The sequence below is a fragment of the Sorex fumeus genome, unplaced genomic scaffold, assembly GCF_029834395.1.
Source record: "Sorex fumeus unplaced genomic scaffold, SorFum_2.1 ptg000131l, whole genome shotgun sequence".
Lineage (NCBI taxonomy): Eukaryota > Metazoa > Chordata > Mammalia > Eulipotyphla > Soricidae > Sorex > Sorex fumeus.
This window is the reverse complement of record NW_026606188.1, coordinates 25,008,428-25,030,072: the sequence shown is the minus strand read 5'-3', so window position 1 is coordinate 25,030,072 and position 21,645 is coordinate 25,008,428. Positions and strand designations below refer to the sequence as shown.

The following is a 21,645-nucleotide window of genomic DNA, read 5'->3' as shown; positions in this document are numbered from 1 at the left end:
CATAGAACCAATAGTAGCCCTGAGCACCAACAGCATGTGGCCCCAAGCTCCCAACAAAATTAATCTCATTTGTTTGGAATCAAAAAACCATTAGAATAGCCAAAGCAATTCTTAGGAAAAGGAAAATGGAAGGCATTGCATTTTCTGACTTTAAATTGCACTCTTAAGTGATGGTACTTAAAACTGTGTGGTAATGGGGTACAACAGGGCACTTGCCTTACACATGGATGACCTGGGTTCAATCCTTGCACCCATCTGGGTTCAGTCCTCCAGAGCACTGTCAGGAGTGAGCCCTGAGCACAGAATCAGAAATAAGCCCCAAGCACTGCCAGGTGGGGATCATCACCCCAACACACACAAACAAAAATCTGCATGGTCTGTCATTACGACAGCCTCTCAGAAAAATGGAATAGAATTGAGACCTGTGACAAGGAGTTGGGTGCATAAAGTGGAGTAAGGAAAGCCTCTGCAACAAATGGTGCTGTGGAAACTGGATAACCTTATCAAAAAATAAATAAACTGGATTCATACCTGACACTATAAAAAATGTTAATTCAAATAGATTAAGGAGTCCCAAAATTAGACCAGAATCCTTAACATGCACTGAGAAAAGTATAGGTGAAACTCTCCAGGATGTGAGCTTCAGAGGTAAGATGTCTTTAATGACTTGAGTCCACTGGCAAAACAAAACAAAAAGAGGCTACAACAAGCTAAAAAGGTTTTGCATGGCAAAAAAATGCACACCATAGATCAGATAAAGATCTAATTAGATAAAGATCTAATATACAAAAAATGCATATAGACACTCACAAAGTTCAATAACAGCAACAACAAAAGTAACTCAAAAACTAAGAAGAGAAAGTGAACAGATACTCATCAAAAAGGGCATATGGATGGCCAACAGGCATATGAGTATGTTCATCATCACTGACTACAAGAAAAATACAAAATCAAACAATGGAATATCATCTCGCATGTGCTATCATCTCAATATGTGAGAAAGGCATACATCAAAAAGACTGAAAGAATAAACAGTATTGGTGAGCACATGGTGAAAAAAGTTATTCACAACACATGCAAATGCTGTCTGATTTAACCTCTATGCAAAGTAGTATGAAGATTCCTGCAGCACTAAGCATAATACCCAGGATATGGACACAACCAGAGGTCCTACAACATGGAATACTATGCAGCTATAAGAAAAGAAAATCTTACAGCTTGCTACAAGTCGGATGGAATTGGCAGGTACCATGTTAAGCGAGAGACTAACAGGGATCATATACATTTTTGATAACTGGCAAACACAAAATGAAACCTCTATCCTTGTCTTTCTTAATTAAATTGCACCACCAGGTAAACAAACAGTATATAAAGAAGTTGGATTTGTTTTTGTTTGAGGGTGGATGGGCAATACCCAGTGGTGCTTAGGGTTTATTTCTGGCTCTGTGCTAAGGGATCATTCCTGGCAAAGCTTGGGGGACCATAGGGGTTCTAGGGAATGAAGTTAGGTCTGCTGCATGCAAGAAAGCATCTTACCCATCGTACTCTCTCTGGCCCCAAAATGTGTGTGTGTGTGTTTTTATGGAACATCGTACCTTATAACAGAATAAAAGCATCACCATTTTGCAAGTCATAATAAATCATTAAACTAGGGTTTAGTCTCCTTAAACATGTATCTTCCTTAAACATGTATCTCGTTTGTCTCAATGTCTCTTTGCTTGCTTCCTCTTTCAAACTCATGTTCTCTTGAACACATATTCCTTTCCTTCTCTCATCACATCTTTCTAAGTTTCATTCAATAAAAAAAAACCTTGCTTCACTGAAAAATAAATTCATTAATCTAAGCATCAGTGGCAATTAAAATTAAGTCTCCTTAAGTGGTTCAAAACAATGTAATGCAATTTTATTACATTGGTAAAGGTAAGGCCCTCCCGTTGATCGTCGATTTGCTCGAGCGGGCCCAGTAACGTCTCCATTGGAGACTTTGTTGTTACTGTGTCTGGCATATCGAATACTCTCGGTAGCTTGCCGGGCTCTCCGAGAGGGGCGGAGGAATCGAACTCAGGTCGGCCATGTTGGCCGCTCGTAAGGCGAACACCCTACCCACTGTGCTATCGCTCCAGCCCTTTTAATGGAATTAAAAAAGGCCCTGTGGGTACATAGCGATTTTACCAGTCCCATAACAATCTAGAAAAGGTGAAAACTAGGGAGAATCTTACTCAGACTACGGGCATTACTCATCTACCTATCTGCATGACACAATGCACAGCCAATCAGAGCTCTGGTTTTAATCATACATGTCATTCTCTTCATCATGGACGCTCCCCTCCTCTTTCCTTAAAGCCCCAGCCCCTCCCTTCTCTGTGTGTGTGTGTGTGTGTGTGTGTGTGTGTGTACATATTTATATATGCCAGTTACTTCAGTGACCTTAAAATCCATATCTACGTATTTGTAATTTTTCTCTTACCAATCTTTCTCTTTCGGGGGACTTGGGATTCCCAAGTGTTGCCCAGGAGATCAAAGGAGACCAAGGGTCATTTCCTACCAATGGGGACACTGGCTGATGCAAGGGTTTGAGGACAATGTACTGCTTCAGGGATGCTAGAGTGCTTCAAGAGACACACCCAGCAACAATAGGGGCCTCTAGGGCTACCCCTGGTGATGCTCAGAGATCATGTGATACCAATGTGCCCTAATCTCTGTACAGTCGCCCTGCCCCACTCTGGCTGATGTTGATTTGATTACTTGAACTGTTCAAGAAAAAACAAGAAAAAAGGAAAAATGTACTCATCTTCCCTGTATACCTCTTGGTAAAAAGTAACCATATCAACACCTAGGAAGTATTCTTGTACAAACACAGGAGGCGGGGGAGGAGGGACAGGGGCATAGATCTTTATAGGCTTTTAGGTCCAACTACCATAAATTACCAATGTAAAGAAAATTCAGAAGGGAAAGAGTATGCAACTGCCATATTCTTGGGCTTCTTAAGCTTTTTCTACCAAGGGTATGGCCCCCCCAGCCCATCTTTGCCCCCCCAAAAAGAGTTAAGAAAAATATTAGCACTGCAATATAGCACTGTCCTCCCATTGTTCATCGACTTGCTCAAGCAGGCCCAGTAACGTCTCCATTGTGAGACTTGTTACTGTGTTTGGGATATCAAATACATCACAGGTAGCTTGCCAGGCTTTGCCATGTGGGCGAGATACTCTTGGTAGTTTGCCAGGTCGAATACCTACCCGGGTTTGCATGCAAGGCAAATTCCCCTCCCACTGTGCTATCGCTACAGCCCAAGAAAAATATTAAGTTTAAATTACTCCTATTTTTCAGGGGGTGGCACTGCTGGTGGTATGAAGGCTTGCTCCTGGCTCTGTGCCCAAGGATCACTCCTAGTATAACTCGAGGGGCCATATACAGTGGCAGGGAGAACCCTCTTCAGGCACATGCACAGCAAGCACCTCACCCCTTGTACTATCTCTACAACCCCACAGTGAACACCATTCCTGGCCACCAACAATTACTGATTTTTAACCTCCGTAATCTAAAGTCCATAATCATTAGTCCTTGTAAACAAGTCGTCCATTCTTCTTCTAATTTCTTGAATTCATCATTTTCAAAGTCTGCTGCAGTGTAAACAAGAGAGTTAATGTAGTTTCTCTGTAATGACTGCCCCATTTCATTTGAAAAATTGCCCCACCAATGTCAGCATTTCACACTACTATAAAAGTTATATTGTTCACTTTACACTTAAGAATTTTATTTCAGAGTTCTGGAATAAATTCTTGGCTATAAAAATAATTATATCTTTAACTTTCCATGCTGCTAATTTAAACTTAAAACTTTCATAATCAGATATCATTTTTACCTTTCTTATTCCATACCAGTAAAATGAAGATAGTAAAACAACTACCTCAAAAGACTATTGAGGGCCTGAGTGATAGTATATGAGGTAAGGCGTTTGCCCTGCACACCACTGACCCAGGTTTGATCCCAGCACCACATATATGGTCCTCCAAGCCCTACCAGGAGTGATCCCTGAGCAGAAAAACAGGGTAAGCCCTGAACACTGCCGGGTGTGCGCCTCATTCCCCCCTACCACCCCATAATGAAAGGAACTTGAGAGGAATAAATATAAAATATTAAGAATGGCTAAAATGTGCTAGTACTCAATAAACAGTTACTAAAATAGCTCTACTTAATGATCTTGAAGCCCTTTTTCTCAATTCTTAATGCCATTAACTCTTTGCCTTTACCTATGATGTTTTCCCTACCAAAGCATGCTTTCACTACCTCCTTCCCCTCCCCAATGGCCCTCCAGGCCCCACTGCCTCCACAACCCTTTCTCAAAGTCAGTCAGATAGAACTACATATACCCTAATATGTATTTAATGCAAAATCCCCATATAATAACCCTTCTAACTCAGTGTTCCCTCTGATAAGATTCTGGTCCCACCACATGTTTAGTCAAACTGAATCATATGCATTTTCTGTGTATTTATATCCCCACAAGACTGAAGTAAGAAGAAATGTTTATTCATTTTGGTACCTCAATGTTCTGACTACTGATATACAAGAAACATTTAATGGAACAGAGCAGATAAATGTAGTGTTTCCTTCTACAACGCTCTTATCTTCAATGGAAAGAAGAGAGATCTGCTATTTTGTTGAAACATATTTTGTTAAAAACACTTAAGTCATCAAGAATTAATCTGAAAATGATATGGGATCATACCACTTATTCTGTTCTACATCTGCTCATTCCCATATCTCCACTCCTTAACTTACTTAACATATCTTGGGCACTTTAAACTAGCGAAGAACTAGTGAATCCTATAGTTGGAAACGGCTTAGATCTAACTTCCTGGTACAATACTATATTCATAAGAAAATGCTGATGCAAACAAAAATGCTTAATTATGAAAATAAACTTTAATTATGAAATTAAACAATAAATAGTATTTAACTTTAAAGTAACTTTTCAGGTACAGCTCTACTGATTAAATTAAGACAAATTTCTGGGACCATTTTTCCTTCTGAGGAAACAGCACAATTAGTGTTGCTTGCTCTATAGATTTATGAAAGTGTACAAATATTTAGAGTGATAAATATTAACACAGAAAAATCACGTTGATTACACTAAATTACTATTTACCTAGAAGACCTTATTCTACATAATGCATTTATTTTTGATGCCAACAGGTTATTTCCTAAGCATAAACTTATATGCATAATTATACACAATTTTCCATATCTACAGATTCCACATCTATGGAACACAACCAACTGCAGATGAAAAATATGCATATGTAGTCAGTCTATAATGGCTGACTCAAAAATGAACAATTTTCTTACCATTCAAATTCCCAGATATAGAGTAACGTTATATAGCACCTATACTGTATTAGGTAGGCCAATTAGGTAGGGGCTTGTAATATGGGGGGGAAAAAAACTATGTAATATTATCTGGAAATAGCACACAATTTTATATAAGGAATTTAAGTATCCATGGATTTTTGTACTCCAAGGATGTCCCGGAACCAACTTCCATGGATATTGTAGGATAATTATGATTTACATTTACATGCAGTATTATAGCATCATTTTATTTATATGAGACTGCTATACCTATTCACATATCAGATTAGCTCATTAAGTTTTAATGAGATTTATTTTCAACTTTATACTTTATTGATTTGATTGCATTCATTCAGGACTGCCAACCAAAAACACTCTTTAACACTCTTTGGCGCATTTTCCAAGTTTCATCTAATAAGGTGTCAAACCACCTTTATATATACAATAGTTTCTACTGAAGAAAACAACCACTGGTTATCCAAAGCACTTTATCTTTATGGTTATGAAAGTATTATTCAAGATGCCCTAAAATATTCTCATTAAAAATATGTGGGACTTGAGAGATAATGCAATAGATAAGCTCTTACAGCTGAGTCAGGCTTAATTTCTGGTCCTCAGAATACCACCAGGAATGATCCCTGCATGCAGTCAGAAGAAAGCCCTGAACAACACCAACAACACCAGGTGTGGACCAAAAACAAGTGTGACAAGAGACATTTTTTTTTTTTTTTTTTTGCTTTTTGGGTTGGGTCACACCCGGCCATGCACGGGGGTTATTCCTGGCTCTGCACTCAGGAATTACTCCCAGGGGTGCTCAGGGGACCATATAGATGCTGGGAATCGAACTCAGGTCGGCCGCGTGCAATGCAAATGTCCTACCCGCTGTGCTATTGTTCCAGCCCCAAGAGACAAATTTTTAATTATTTTTGCTCCATGCTCAAAGTATGACTTGCCTAACGGGCCCAGTAACGTCTCCATTGTGAGACTTTTGTCCCTCTCGGAGAGCCCGGCAAGCTACCGAGAGTATCTTGCCCACATGGCAAAGCCTGGCAAGCTACCCGTGACATATTTGATATGCCAAACACAGTAACAACAAGTCTCACAATGGAGACACTACTGGGCCCGCTCGAGCAAATCAATGAAAAAAGGAAGGACAGTGCTACAGTGCTATAGTCTCAAAGTACTGACAATGAAGTGCCCTTGGCCAACAGCCATCCCGATCCAGGCCACACACAGCAGCTCAAGAGCACCGAACGTGGGCAGTGAAATAGAGCCTTCAAGAGAGCCCGTGAACACACAACCTTCAGCGTGCTAAGATTTTACACTTTGTATAGATCTTTTACCTCTTTAGTTGATTCCACGGTACCATATTTTCTGAGACACAATTGTCAAAAGATTGCTTTTTTAGTATTTTTTCTTCTCTTTCATTTATATTTGTATATAAGAAAGTCATGGATCTTTGCATATTAATTTTGTAGCCTGCCGCCTTACTATACAAATCCAGTGTTTCTAGTTTTTTGTAAAGTCTTTAGGATTTTCTAAATGCAGTATCAAGTCATCTGCAAATAGTGAAGCTTGACTTCTTCGATTTCTATCTGGATGCCCTGTTATCCTTTCCATGCCTAATTGCAATGGCAAATACTCCTAGTACTACATTGAATAGAAGTGGGCACAGTAGGCAACATTGTCTTGTGCCTGATATTAGAGGGAAGGCTTTTAGTTCTCTCCCACTGAGAATAATATTCACTGTGGGATTGTAGTAACTAGCTTTGATTATAATGAAGGATGTTCCTTCGATCGCCATTTTGCTCAGAGTGTTTATCACAAATAGGTGCTGGATCTTGTCAAATGCTTTCGATACATCTACTGATATGTTCATATTTCTTTTACTGATATGGTATATTATGTTGATTGACTTTCGTATGTTAAAACAACCTTGCATCAATGGGATGAATACTAATTGGTCATGTATGATCTTTTTTTTAATAATTTTTTTCATTTCTTTTCCTTTTTTATAATTTTATTTTTTGAATCACTGTGAAAGAAGTTACAAAGCTTGCTAAGTCTCGGTCATACAATGAAACACCCGTCCCTTCACCAGTGCCCATTTTCCGCCACCAAAACCTCCAGTATACCCCACATCCAAAACCCTTCCCCTACCTGTGGGGCTGGAGCGATAGCACAGCGGGTAGGGCGTTCGCCTTACAAGCGGCCAACATGGCCGACCTGAGTTCGATTCCTCCGCCCCTCTCGGAGAGCCCGGCAAGCTACCAAGAGTATTCGATATGCCAGACACAGTAACAACAAAGTCTCCAATGGAGACGTTACTGGGCCTGCTCGAGCAAATTGACGATCAACGGGAGGGCCTTTACCTTTACCTTTACCTTACCTGTGGGGCAGATGATTTCCACATTACTCTCTCTCTACTTTGATTACATTCAATATTTTGACACCAGACCCACCATTATTATTTGGGATTTTACCTCACCACTCAGATCTGCCGAAAAGGCAACAGTAGACAATTTGCTTTCTATTGCTGGTTATGAATAACGTTATGTCACACGGTAGCAGTAGTGGCTGCGCAATTTTGGAATTTCAAAATTTTAACAATTAACTCTGGAGGGATTTCTGCCAAAACCTGCCGGCTTCCAAGATTTGTTCCTGAGTCTCTTGGATCACGGCCGTTAAGCAGTTTGATCAGGAGCCAGAGAGGCCGTTTGTGGGCGGCAACCCAAGGTCTCATTGGGACAGGGAGGAAAGGGCCAGCTCCACCCCCATCCCGTGAGTCCCCTCCTGTCACTGAGGGCCCAAACCTGACTGTCCAATGGCCTCTGGAGGATGGCAGCCACCAAACCGCCAAGGGGAAGCAAGTGGAGGGACAGCACCCTTTCCCTCCTGGGGTGGTCCGGCGCTGGTAACCCATTGCAGGGACCAGACGCATCTCTGCCAAAGGCGCTGGGTTCTGAGATTTGTTTCTGAATCTCTGGGATCATGGCCATTATGCAGATCGATCAGGAACCAGAGAGGTCTTGCCTCCAATTATATAATTGAGTCGGAGGTGGTTTGTGGGTGTGTCTCCCACATACCTAACTTTTGGCTGTTTATTTTCTTGGTAAAGTTTGTCCCAGGTTTTGGGGGGTCCGGCCAAAGGCACAGCAGCAATTTTGGGGTATCTGGAAGTCAGAGGCACCATCAGGCTGCTGATACGCTTGCCTCACAGGTACAGATTGACATGCTGGCGGCACCATGCCCCCTTGTATGATATTTTTGATGAATTGTTAGATCTTGTTTGCTAGCATTTTGTTGAGGATCTTTGCATCTCTGTTCAAAGATATGTCTGTAGTCTCTCTCTCTCTCTCTCTCTCTCTCCTCTCTCTCTCTCTCTCTCCCTCCCTCTCTCTCTCTCTCTCTCTTCCTGGTGGTGTCTCTCTGGTACTGGTATCAGGGTGATTTCTGCTTCGCAGAAACTGTTTGGATAAGTTCCTGTTTCTTCAATTTTCTGAGAGACTGAACAGGATTGGCAGTGGGCCATCTTGAAAGAATTCACTAAAGATTCCATTTGGGCCTGGTTTTTTGGTTTTGGGAAGACTTCTCATCATCATTTCAATTTGCTCAATAGTAATAGGTCAGTTCAGGTATTCCAAATTATCCTGGTTCAGCCTTGTGAGGTTATAGGAGTCCAAAAATTTATCCAAAACTTCTAGATTCTCTCATTTCATGCCGTAAAGATTACTTATTGAAGCAATCTCTGATGATCCATTGAACTTCTATGGTGTCAGTTGAGATACCCTCTCTTTCATTTCTGTTTTTATTTATGATAGAGGTTTATCAATCTATTTATTCTTTCAAAGAATTATTCTTTCAGCTCTTAGTTTCACTGATCTTCAGATTTTTTAAATTTTCATTAATTAATGACTGCTCTGGGCTGGAGCAATAGCACAGCGGTAGGGCGTTTGCATTGCACGCAGCCAACATGACCAACCCGAGTTCGATTCCTCCGCCCCTCTCGGAGAGCCCGGCAAGCTACCGAGAGTATCTCACCCGCACGGCAGAGCCTGGCAAGCTCCCTGTGACGTATTCGATATGCCAGACACAGTAACAACAAAGTCTCCAATGGAGACGTTACTGGGCCCGCTCGAGCAAATGACTGCTCTAAGCTTTATTATTTCCTTTCTCCTGCCTGCTTTGGGCTTCTTTTGTTGGTTATTTTCCAGTTTTGTAAGTTGTGCAATCAAGTTGTGTATGTAGGCCCTTCATTTCTTCCTGATGAATGTTTGCACAGCTATGAATTTTCCTCTTAACACTACATTTGATGCATCCAACAAGTTCTGGTAGGTAGTGTCCTCATCCTTATTTGTTTCCATGATTTTTTTAGATTTCCTTTTTGATTTTCTCTCTGACCCATTGGTTGTTCAATGAGCTACTGTGATTGATTTGTTCTGTGATTAACTTTCACTTTCAGCTCATTATGGTCTGAGAGGATAGTAGATATGATTTCAAGGGTCTTGACTTTGTGGAGGTATGTTTTATATCCCAGCATGTGGTTTGTCTTGTAGAATGTCCCATATGCACTGGAGAAGAATGTGCATTCGGCTTTTTGAGGATGAAAAGTCATATACATCCTTACTGAATTTTAGCCCAGTTAATCTACCAAGAGGTGACACAACAGTATTGAAGTCTCTGATTACTACTATATTGCTATCAATGTCTTTCTTAGAGTCTACTAGCAGCTGTTTTAAGTATTCTGCTGGTCCATCATTAGGTACTTGTATGTTTAGGAATGTGAGTTCTGCCTGATGTACATATCCCTTGATCATTAAGAAATTATCTTCCCCTATGACTTATTAAGGTCCTTATAAGTCATGATCCCAGAGACACACAAACAAATCTCGGAACCCAGAGGCTTTTGGCAGAAATGTGTCTGGACTCTGCATTAGGCCACCAGTGCCAGGCCACCCAGGTGGGAAAAGGTGTTGTCTCCCCACCTATCCCCCCTGGCAGCTCAGCAGCCGCCATCTTCCAGAGCTCATTGGACAATCCCAGTACAGGCCAGCAGTGATGAGACACGTGGGGCCTCACAGGATAGGGGTGGAGCTGGTCCTTCTCCTCCCCCACCCCAAAGAGATCCCAAGATGCCACCTACGAACGGTCCCTCAGGCTACTTATTAAGCTCCTTAACGGCAATGATCCCAGAGACACACAAATGAATCTCAGAATCCAGTGGATTTTGACAAAATGCATCTGGACTTAATTATTAAAATTTCAGGATTTCAAGATTGCGTGGTAGCAGCTGTCATATGCTATTTATAATCTGCAACAGAAAACAAATTGTCTAATGTTGCCTTTTTGGTAGGTCTGAGTGTTGGGGGAAAATTCCAAAAAAATAATGGTGGGACTGGTGTCAAAATATTGAATTTAGGCAAAGTAGAGAGTAATGTGGAAATTATCTGCCACACAGCTAGGGGTAGGGGTGGGATGGGGGATATACTGGGGGTTTTGGTGATGGAAAATGTGCACTGGTGAAAGGATGGATGTTTTATCATTGTATGACCTAGACTTAAACCCGAAAGATTTGTAACTGTTCTCACAGTGAGTCAATAAATAAAGTTATTTTTTTAAAAAATTACCTTTTCTAGCCCTTATAACCTTTCTCAGCCTGAAGTCTATGGTCTTTGAGAGGAGGTTGGCTGCTTTAAGAACTATCTCGCATACTTTGAGTCTGTGTTTGTCCTAACTATTCAAATGTGTTTCAAGCAGGCAGCTGAATGTTGGATTCAATTTTCTAATACATCCTGCCACTCTGTGTCTCTTAATTAGTGCCTTTAGCCCACTGACTGGGATAGCACAGCGGTAGGGCGTTCGCCTTACAAGCGGCCAACATGGCCGACCCGAGTTCGATTCCTCCGCCCCTCTCGGAGAGCCCGGCAAGCTACCAAGAGTATCTCGCCCTCACGGCAGAGCCTGGCAAGCTCCCCGTGATGTATTCGATATACCAGACACAGTAACAACAAAGTCTCCAATGGAGACGTTACTGGGCCCGCTCGAGCAAATCGACGATTAACGGGAGGGTCTTTACCTTTACCTTTACCTTTAGCCCACTGACTAAAAGAGATTATTGTCACAGTTTCGTGTAATCTTTCTACAGCAATTGGGTGTTTATAGAACACATCTTGTCTAAAAATAGCCCCTTTAGTTCTTTTTGTTAAAAAAAAGGGGGGGGGAGGTTGAGTCAATAGATTCTGAACTGTTGTTTCTCTGTGAAGTTGTATTGTTGCTTCAAATCTGACAGTATTCTTGGTGAGGTGATCATTTCATTGAGTTTTTTGGGTTTTTTCTTTTTTTTAGCTATATTCAATCACTATCTTCAGGCCCAAAAGATTACTGTTTGATAAATCTGCAGTAAATCTTAAGAACATGTATTTGTATATAATTTCCTTCTTTGATCTGGTTGATTTCAGTATCCTATTTCTATGGTTTCTATCATTATGATTAGGATATATTCTGAAGTGTTTTCATTTGGATTTCTTTTTGCTGGTATTCTTCAGGCCTCTTGGATCTGGGTGCATTCATGCTTTAGCTCTGGGAACTTCTCAGCAATGATATCTCTAACTATTGCTTCTTCATCAGGATTGCCTTCTTGGCACTCCAGGACCATGATGATGCTTACATTGTTCCACTTGAAATCATCTCAAAATTCTCTTGTCAGCTTTTTATTTATTTTGATGGATTTTTTCCATCTTCTACTGTTGTTTGGAGGCTTTCTACACCTCATCTTAGAGCTCACTAATTCTGTCCTCAGTTTCTGAGGCCTACCAGTGAAGCTTTCATTTCACCTATCAAGTGAGCTATGGAGAGGTAAAGAAATGTATGGCTGCTACACTACGACCCAAGACCACACTCTTCACAGTCAGGAATAATCATGATTTGGGGAGTGGGGGTGAGGTGAGGGGTTGGGGGAAGGGATGGCAATTCAATGTACCAAGCTGGCTCCCAATTCTGACTGCTGCTTCTGGGCTAGCCTTAGTCTGAGTGGAGTCATAAAAATGAATGTAACCTCAGGCTATTTTAGCAGAAGCTTAGACTTACAAAGCTCCAAAGAGTACATTCCACTATATTAGTAAGACTATACGTAAAATAATTAAATCAATCTTAAGCTTCCTCTTAAGAAGTAGAAAAATAGAGTATCATATTCAGGAAATAGAAATAGGAAAAATACAGAAGCCTGAAACCAAGCCGCATAAAAGTATATACTTTACAACTCTTAAAAATAGTAGTCAACAAATTTCCAACATTAAGAATGTCTAAGAAGTTTACAAATAGAAGAATGCTTTGGAGTCAAGGAGAGCGCAACTGTCAAGAGTGCATGCTTTGTATGCAGGAGGCCTGGGTTCCATCACTGGCACTGCATGATCCCTCAAGCATCAATTTTCAATTCAAAAAAGGTTCTTTAGGGATATTTTTAAAGAAATTTTTAGGAAAACAGTATGAATGTCAATACAATGTCTCACTGGGAAGAGATCTGCTAAGAAGAATGAAAAAGGGTAGGGAATAAGCAAAGTGGAAATCTGAGGTTCAGATATTCCAAAGGTGCTAATACAAACTTCCTGAAACAAAATGCCTGGTCAATGATACTAATGTGCCCAGAACTAAGTGTAATTAAAAACTAAATAATCTAATCTAGTGCCTACCCACCTCTATACCTCAGGCCACAAATAGTTACACTATACTGAGAATGTTACTTTTGGACCAGATCTCCATCCCTTTGTTTCATAAGCTACAGTCTGCAAACAAATCTTCTAAGGCTCTTCACCAATGACTGTTCTAGGCATCTCCTTTTTACTCCAAGGATCCAAAAGGGGAAACAGCTGTAACATTCACTCAAGGTTCATCCTAAGGATCTCATGAAGTTCTAACCCCTCACGCGACCCAAGCTTGAACTTGCAAAATACTCCACTGGCATCAGAAAGCAGCTCAGGTAGAGAAGGGAGCACCAAATAAAGGGTGTTGGGAGGATTCTCCCAGGATGGGAGATGCATGCTGATAGTAGGCTATAGACCGAACATGATTGCCACTCAATGCCTCTTTTGCAAACCACAGCACCCAAAAGGAGAGAGAGAACAAAAGGGAATGACTTGCCACAGAAGCAGGGTAGGATGGTGGGGTGGGGGGGGAGGGATACTGGGATCATTGGTGGTGGAGAATGGGCACTGGTGGAGGGATGGGTACTAGATCATTGTGTAACTGAAACCCAAGCACAAAAATTTGTAAGTCTACAACTGTACTTCATGGTGTTTCACTAATAAAATAAAAAAAAAAATTAAAAAACAACAAGAAAAGAGAAGCCAACCTGTTCAAGAACTTAATCTGAAATAAGCAACACAAGAAGGAAGGCCGAAGTTGGCAAATGTAAGAAAAGAGATAGGAGTTCAGTGAGTAGAAACTGCAAATATTCAAAGTGTACAAAAAAGGCACAACAGCAAATGATAGGGTTAAGATTAGGGAAAAATAGTAATCAACAAATTTCCAACATTAAGATTATCTAAGAAGTCTACAAATAGAAGAATGCTTTGGGGTCAAGGAGACAGCACAAGGGACGAGAGTGCATGCTTTGTATGCAGGAGACCTGGGTTCCATCACTGGTACTGCATGATCCCTCAAGCATCAAACCAGGAGTAGCCCAGAAGCACTGCTGGGTACAGCCCCCAAACAAAAAAAACAACAAAAGAACGCCTCCACTTAAAACTATTCATTATGTTGAAATATAATGTCCCTAACTACTCCCAATTTTTCAATAAAACAAATGTCTGCTTTGTGACTGATGTTTCTGAGCAAAAATCTTCAACTTTCTTACAGATGCAAATTAGGACCTGTCCCAAATACAGGTCCACAGACCCAAAGTGTTATACCAGTCATTTTCAAACTTTCTGAACCTACAGGTCAGCAGAGAAGGTTGAAAAGCTGTTTTAGAGCAGAGGATACCAAACTTATTTGGCCTGTTTCAGAAAAAAAAAAATGACAATCCCTCCACCCCAACCTATTACCAAGAAAATAGAAAATGACTTTCAATTGTCCAGAGCCTATTATCACACACCCACATCATCCCAGCACCCTCCCTCTCCTCAGGGAGGCATATATGAACAAAACAGGCTAAAGAGACAAAATGTAAGGGAGATCTAAAATAAGGCAGAATGAGGGGACAGACGTAGTACAGTGGGTAGGATATGTGCCTTGTATACATTCAACATGAGTTCAATTCCCGGCACCCCATATTGTCCCCCAAGTACTACCAGGAGCAATCTCTGAGTGCAGAGCCAGGAATAAGCTCTGAGCACAGTTGGGTATGCCCCCAAAAAAGATATAGATATGTATGCATATATGTGTGCCTTACACGCGGCCAACATGGCCGACCCGAGTTCAATTCCTCCGCCCCTCTCGGAGAGCCCGGCAAGCTACCGAGAGTATTCGATATGCCAGACACAGTAACAACAAAGTCTCCAATGGAGACGTTACTGGGCCCGCTCGAGCAAATCGACGATCAACGGGAGGGGCTTAACTTAACTGGAGATGTGTGCATATATATATGTGCATGCATATATACATGTGTATATAAACATGTGCATATATACACACACATATAATATGTGTACATATATACATGTATATCTAGATATACATATATAGCAAAATTAAAGCAGAGGTAAGGACTGGAGAGACAGCTCACAGGGATGAAATACATGTATTGCATTTAGGATGATCCCAAAATCAACCCCCAGGGTCACATGCCCTCCCCCACACTGACACCACCAGGTAAGGCCCTGTGGCCTGCAAAATTGCAGATCTGTTTTCCTGCAACATTGCAGATCTGTTTTACAAAACTGTTTGCCTACACAGCCTGCCAAGTATCCCTGCCAAGTAACACTGGGAGTGGCACCCAGCCCCCACAAAATAAGAATGTAGGGTGTGGCTAAAAGATCCATTCCCAAAAACTCTTCAAAAATATCTGGGGGAATAAATTGTGTTTCTACCAATTGTGTTTCAGGGCTCTGAAAAGGATAGAGTTTACCATAAGCTGGTGAATTTGGTTATACTCAGACAGCTGACTGCTAAGTTATACCCAAGCAAAGCAATTAATAAATGAAACAAGGAAAGTACCTAAATTCATGCTACAGATTGTTTAAAAAAAGACTGGGGGGATCATTACTTACATCATGTTATTAAATAATACTTATAGATGAGGTGATGCTATCCCAACCCTGAAAGGTTAATGAGTTGCACAGAAAATACAATAGTGAGTTTCCAGCAATGGTTAATACCATGAATAAAGTTCCAAAGCCAGGAATGAGTGAGGCCTGCTTGGAGAAAAATGCAGAAACTGACTATCTGGAACAGAAAATGTTCTTTGGCAGGCAAAGGCATGTAAGATTAGCCAGGTAAGGTGAGACCAGATTGAGAAGAGCTCTGACATCCAGAATGAGAAATCTGAACTCTGACAAGCATTCACAAGTAAGGAAAGAAACTGCTTTGTTCCGGGGGGTGGGGGAGCACTTGTCCTTTTAAATTCATAATGTTACCTTTCATGCCTCCAAAATGGCCCACTTAATTTTCTAGTTTAAGCTATACACTCCCAACTATGCTACATCATTGTCTGCCCTATAAACACTTACTGAGTGTCTATCCTGTGACATGTGCAAACTATGTATTAAAGATGACTCAGTCCATGCCCTCAAGAAACTCAGAATCTGATGTGCGAAGCAGCCAAGAAATTGAACTAAGTGGTAATTACTAGAGTAGAGGAATACTTAAGAGTATCATGAAATGTAGAGGCCTGCAACATCAGTTTGAAGATGAAGAAAAGAAGGAAAATAAGAGTGGTTAATAAAATAAGAGTGGAAAATAAAAGTGGCTAATGAACTGAGTCTTAAAGGAAAGCAAATGTGGAAAAAAAAATGTGCTTTATAATAGTTAAAAGTAAGTTCTTAGGGAAAAAAATAGTTTGATCACTTCCAGTTGTTTAAAAAGTCCTGAAGAGGCCTGTAAGGTGACTTAAGACAGCTTAAAGTGCTTCCCTGGCAAGGACTTCATACCCAGTGCCACCAGCACTCCTACAGGCAATATAACCTGACCATTCTGCTATTTGGATTCCCAGAGCTGGGATGGGGGGGGGGGGGGGGGGGGGGGGCGGGGAAAGTGGGAGAGGGGCAGTGTGACAGTGATGGAGAAAGTTCTACTGGCACTTTTAGACAAATTTAAAGGGTACCACAAAGCTTCTTCCAATCATAAAGGCAACAAAAATCTGTCTTTTTCAAAAGGAATACTATATTAGTTCAATGTATCTTAACCTCTTTCTAGGTTTAGTTTACATTTTTCATATAGCTTTCCCTAATTCTTCTTAATTACAATCTCTCCATTCTCAGAATTTCAAAGGCAAGCTTGGGGCCAGAGTGACAGTACAGAGGGTAGGGTGCTTGCCTTACACACAACCAACCCACATTCAATCCCCAGCACCCCATATGGACCCCTAATCCTCACCAGGAGTGTTGCCTGAGGGCAGAGCCAGGTGTGGCCGGAAAAAAAAAATTTTAAAGGCAAAATTTGTCTATGTAGTATATTCTGTATCTGTATTCACCTTTTCTTTTATTTATTTGTATGTAATTTTTCACTTTCTAATAAAAATGTAAGCCCTTTGAGAAATAAAATATGTCTTAAACATTTTTTTGTTTTGTTTTGTTTGTTGCTCAGGGAATCACTCCTGGCAGGACTCAGGGAACCACACAAGGTGCCAGGGATCAAACACACGTGCAAGGAAAGCACCCTACCCTCTGAACCATCTTTCTCCACTGAACCATCTCTCTGACCTCTGTCTTACGTATCTTAAGTGTATGAATTGTAAACCACACACACCTACCTCCATCCCATAGATCCTAGCATGGAAGCAGAACATTCAAAACACACTTCCACTGAACTGAAAACTTTATCTCTTTTATCCTTAAAAAGATTCCACTATTCCCATAAATAATAAATAAGATATGTAATTAGTTAAAACAAATGTGGAAAAAAGTAATGATGTGTAATAAACACAAGCAAACTTTCTGGAAAGATGTAAGTGCTATAGTTTGTGACAAGCATATTTTCATAGTTGAATACAATTATCTTTTTTTTAAAAAAAAAAACCTAACATTTATAGGTTTTAAATATAAATTCTGCCAAACTTTAATGGGGTAGCGAGCAAGGAGATATACACAAAATGAGTATGAGAGAATGCTGATGACATTTCTGGGAAAGTTTATAGAGAATTCATTGTATCATATGTTCAGTATGTTCTGTAAATCTAAAATTGCTTGTGAAATTGTATAAAGAAATTGACTTGATATGTTAAATTTCATGCTAAAATATTAAAAATATCATTAACTGAATGGAAAAATGCATTAATAAAAATATTAAACTACTCATTCCCATAATATGTGGAAAATTGTGTTACTACAACTTTTAAAATGGCCTGACCAGCTTAATTACTATGGGATTCTTAAAAAAATCTAACACAAATCTACCATTAGTAGCATAAACCCAAAATGGTGGAGCAATCACAGATTCTTAATTAGGCAAAAGATAGTAGATTTAATCCAGTTACTAAAGATATAAAAAAAAAAGAAGGAAAATATAAAGTCACGATATTGTAGTCTTTATATAGTTATGCTAAAAAAGTTAATGACTAATGATACTTAATAAGATTCTGGAAATATAATATGGACAAAGGTAAGTAGTATACCTTTCAGTAAGTATAATATGGACAATAGTCACACCCATTTGTAATGGTTTTTTAATAATTCTATCACTTTATCTCAATTCTATTCAATTTTTTCAAGGTGCATCCTTACATGTTTCTGTGTGTAATACTCAAAAAAAAAAACACGCATTTCTTTAAAAAAAAAAAAGATCATGAAAAGCAAACTAGAACTATTAAGGCTATCCTTAAACACCCTACACCATACTAAAACACCTGTTCTACCCACTGACACTTCTCGTAAGCCATGTTATTTTATGACACTTAACATTTTCTACAGACTTATTTCCAGATGATAATTTCCACTGGCTACTAGAAGCTCAGAAAACATACAATCCAGCAGAGATATTTACTTATATTTCCAGAATCAATTTTAAAAGCAAACTGTATAATAGTGATTATCTACTGCACTGTCTGGAGAAAGATGTACATTCTCTATGTTACAGCTATGTAAAGCAGATTTAGGAAGGAAATGGAAGACTATAGCTTTAAGCTTGAACAAGGCAAGGAAAAAAACAGAAGGTAAAAATTTTATTTCCTTAAGGGCCCTTGTAATGTTTTGGTACATTCGCAAATATTGTAAAATATTTGAAAATTTGAATATGGGTCATACCAGGTGGTGCTCAGGGGTCACACCTGGTGATGCCTGGGAGAGAACCTGAACTGCCCGCGTCCGAGGCAAGCAATTGCACCCCTTTCTTCCCGTTTCCAAATCAAAGACTATAGGCAAATTTGAAACAGCCGCCACACAGAGAGGTCAACAAAATAAAGTGCAAGATAGTAATAAACCGAGAATTAACACGAAACCTCCTGTGACTGGTAAGAATGGTAGAGAACTTAAAAAAAAAAAAAGCCCATAGGCTGAAGGCAAGGGACTCCGCAAGAAAATAAAAGTTGTCCGCAATGTCTTCACACAACCTAATCTTTTATCCCCCAAACTAAGCCAAGCACTGAAACCCTCCGGGAGTGGCGCCAAGAGCCGTGGAGTCCTGTCGGAAAGGACCTTGACCCGCTCCCCAGGGGCGCACTTTCACCCACTACCTCAGAGCCCGGGAGCGAACTTGCACCCCACGCGCCACAGCCCCGTCAGCAAGCCGGGCGACGGGCCGGGCGCTCTGACCCACCCCGAGGGGAGACCTTTGGTGGGGTCACTTTGGCCCCGAGACGCCCCCGACAGTCGCCACCAAGCCTCCGCGCGGCTGTGCCCACCAGCGGCCCGCCGACGAGGGAGGCGGCCAGCAGCCGCGCCCGCGGCCGGGGCCAGCCCAGCCCCTCGCCTCAAATCACGCGGACACGTCCACAAAGCGACTCGCGGCACTCGGCCGGGGAGACGCGGGGAACGGCGGGGCGGCCGCCGGCAGGCCGGCGCGGGGTCACCCGGACGCCCTGACACCGCAGCCCGGCCGCCGCCCCGCCCGCAACAACCCGCCCGCGCCTGCCCCGCCGGGCGCCCGAGCCGTCCGGGCGAGCGCGCGGCGCGCCCCACGGGCCTGCTCACCTCTGCAGGCCGCGCGCGCGGCGCCGCCGGTGCAGCAGGCAGAGCAGCAGGAGCGCGGCGCCCGCCACCGACGAGTTCCGCGCCGTCAGGTACTTGCTGAAGGCCGCCATGGCACCGGCTGGAGCGGCGAGCCAGGAGAGGGGACGCGGCCACGGCGACTGCCTCGGAGCCGGCGCGCGGGGCAGACTGGGAGGGGAGAGCCGCGCGGAGGTGGGCGGAGCTCCGCGCCGCCCCGCCCCCTGGCGCGCGCTGCCGCCCGAGCCCCCCGCGGACTCCGGCCGGCGGGGAGCGCGCGCGACGGGGCCGCGGGGACCGGAACTTGACCCCCGCGAGGGGCTGTGCGCAGGCGCGGACCCCCGGCAGGCGCGGAGCGCGCGGGCTCCGGTTCGCCACCCGCTCCTCGGGACCCGCGGGGCTGACCGCCTCGCGCCTACCCCCGCCCCCGCGGACTGCACGCCCAGGCTTTTACGGAACTGGAAAAGCGGGCCCGGCCTGTGCCCGCGACCCGGGTGGGTCCTGCCTCTCCGCCTCCGTGATGGGCCGTTACCACCCTCTTAAAGGCGCCCAGGGAGAAAAGCAGTGATCCCATTACGGCGCGAACACAAAGCCCGTGTTTCTCTTCCGTGCCCCGCTTCCGGCCGAGTTTCCTTCCTGAGGTCCCCCAAGTATCGTACCACCCCCCCTCCATCTAAGCAGTTTTTATCCGTACCCCCCTTTGCATTTCTTGGGGCGCCCCGTTGAGAAACGCTACTCTAGAGGGGCGGGGACGGGGGCGGGGTGGGGGGGGAGAACATTTGGGAACTCAAAAGGGGTGTGGAGAGTTGCAGGGAGAATGACTTCCAAGTGAAAATCTCTCCAAACCCGCGTTTTCCAAACCTTGTTGGTCTCCTTAGAAGGTGGTGAAATCAGCGTGGTAAATCGAGAACATCACTTTACTTTTTAATGAGCTCGCCACGAGAACACAATCGGAAAATCTCAGAATATATCACATGTGAAGTGGTTTTGAGAAATGTTCGTTAAAAGTATTTTAAACCTGTAGGTCCTGAGTAGGACAAAATGCATTTGTTTGTGGATTAGACCAAACAAAAGTTTGCAAAGCAAAGGAACATTCAGAAATAACAACCAGGTTTTAGGAGAACCCTGGCCTTATTCCCAGCTTGATAAAGCATTTCAGATTACAGCATTCTATATGGCCCTATGATGCTGAAACCGTGTCTTGCCTTAAGACTGACATGTATACAGTACTTTAGTGAATAAAATTCCTGCATTCAGTTGAAGAGACTAAAGAAAATCGAAGTGTGATTGTACGAAAATGAAAGTTCATAAAACCTTATAATAAGTACGTTGTAAAAGCCAACATGTTAAAGTCCCCAACTAAAAGTAATCTAGAGAATAGTGACTTCTTAGGTGTTTGCTTAGCATAAATTGATAGTTGCTTCATACACATTATAAGAATCACGAATTCTTACCATGGCTGAAGGGCTGAAGCACAGGCTTTTCATCCATGATCTGGAGCAAGGAGTCAGAAAAATCAGCTTAGTTCAACCATGTAAATTTTTCTAAAATGGAGATTCTACTAAAGTCTCCATCTGCCAAATAGACATTTTCATTGCTTCATTTAGCAATTGGGTAATTAGGTTCCTAGTACAAAAGATAGAAGGGTAAATATTCCCATTATCCAGTGACTAATAGAGAAGAAAAGCAAGGTTAAAAATATATGTGATGAATGCCACTTGAGAAGTGTGAGCAAGACACAAGACTCTAACAACAATTAAGACAAAGCTTGGCAATATCTAGAGCTTTCTATTAAATCTTGACACAAAAGATGATTTTGTAGTTAAATCCTAAAGAAACAGAGAAGGAATCACTAGGGAGCTCAGGGAGGCAAGTTTTTAATTCTCTAAAAAAATTACATTATCACATAAAAAGAACTCTAGGAATCTGGGAAGAAAGTACTATGCAAGGCAAATCCAGAATATAATCTATTTTAAGAAAAAGACTCTTTCCAAAGAAA

The 21,645-nt window shown here is 42.0% G+C and overlaps 1 protein-coding gene across 1 annotated transcript in view; it reads right to left on the bottom strand.

The window, feature by feature from the left end:
- ABCD3 (ATP binding cassette subfamily D member 3) overlaps positions 1–19,851 on the bottom strand; it is a 68,148-nt gene extending 48,297 nt beyond the window's left edge. Inside the window, exon 1 of the mRNA XM_056139105.1 lies at positions 19,632–19,851. Coding sequence (XP_055995080.1) covers positions 19,632–19,741 — 110 coding nt within the window. The 5' untranslated portion in view covers positions 19,742–19,851. The remainder of the gene's footprint in view (positions 1–19,631) is intronic.
- Between the last annotated feature and the right edge of the window lie 1,794 nt (positions 19,852–21,645).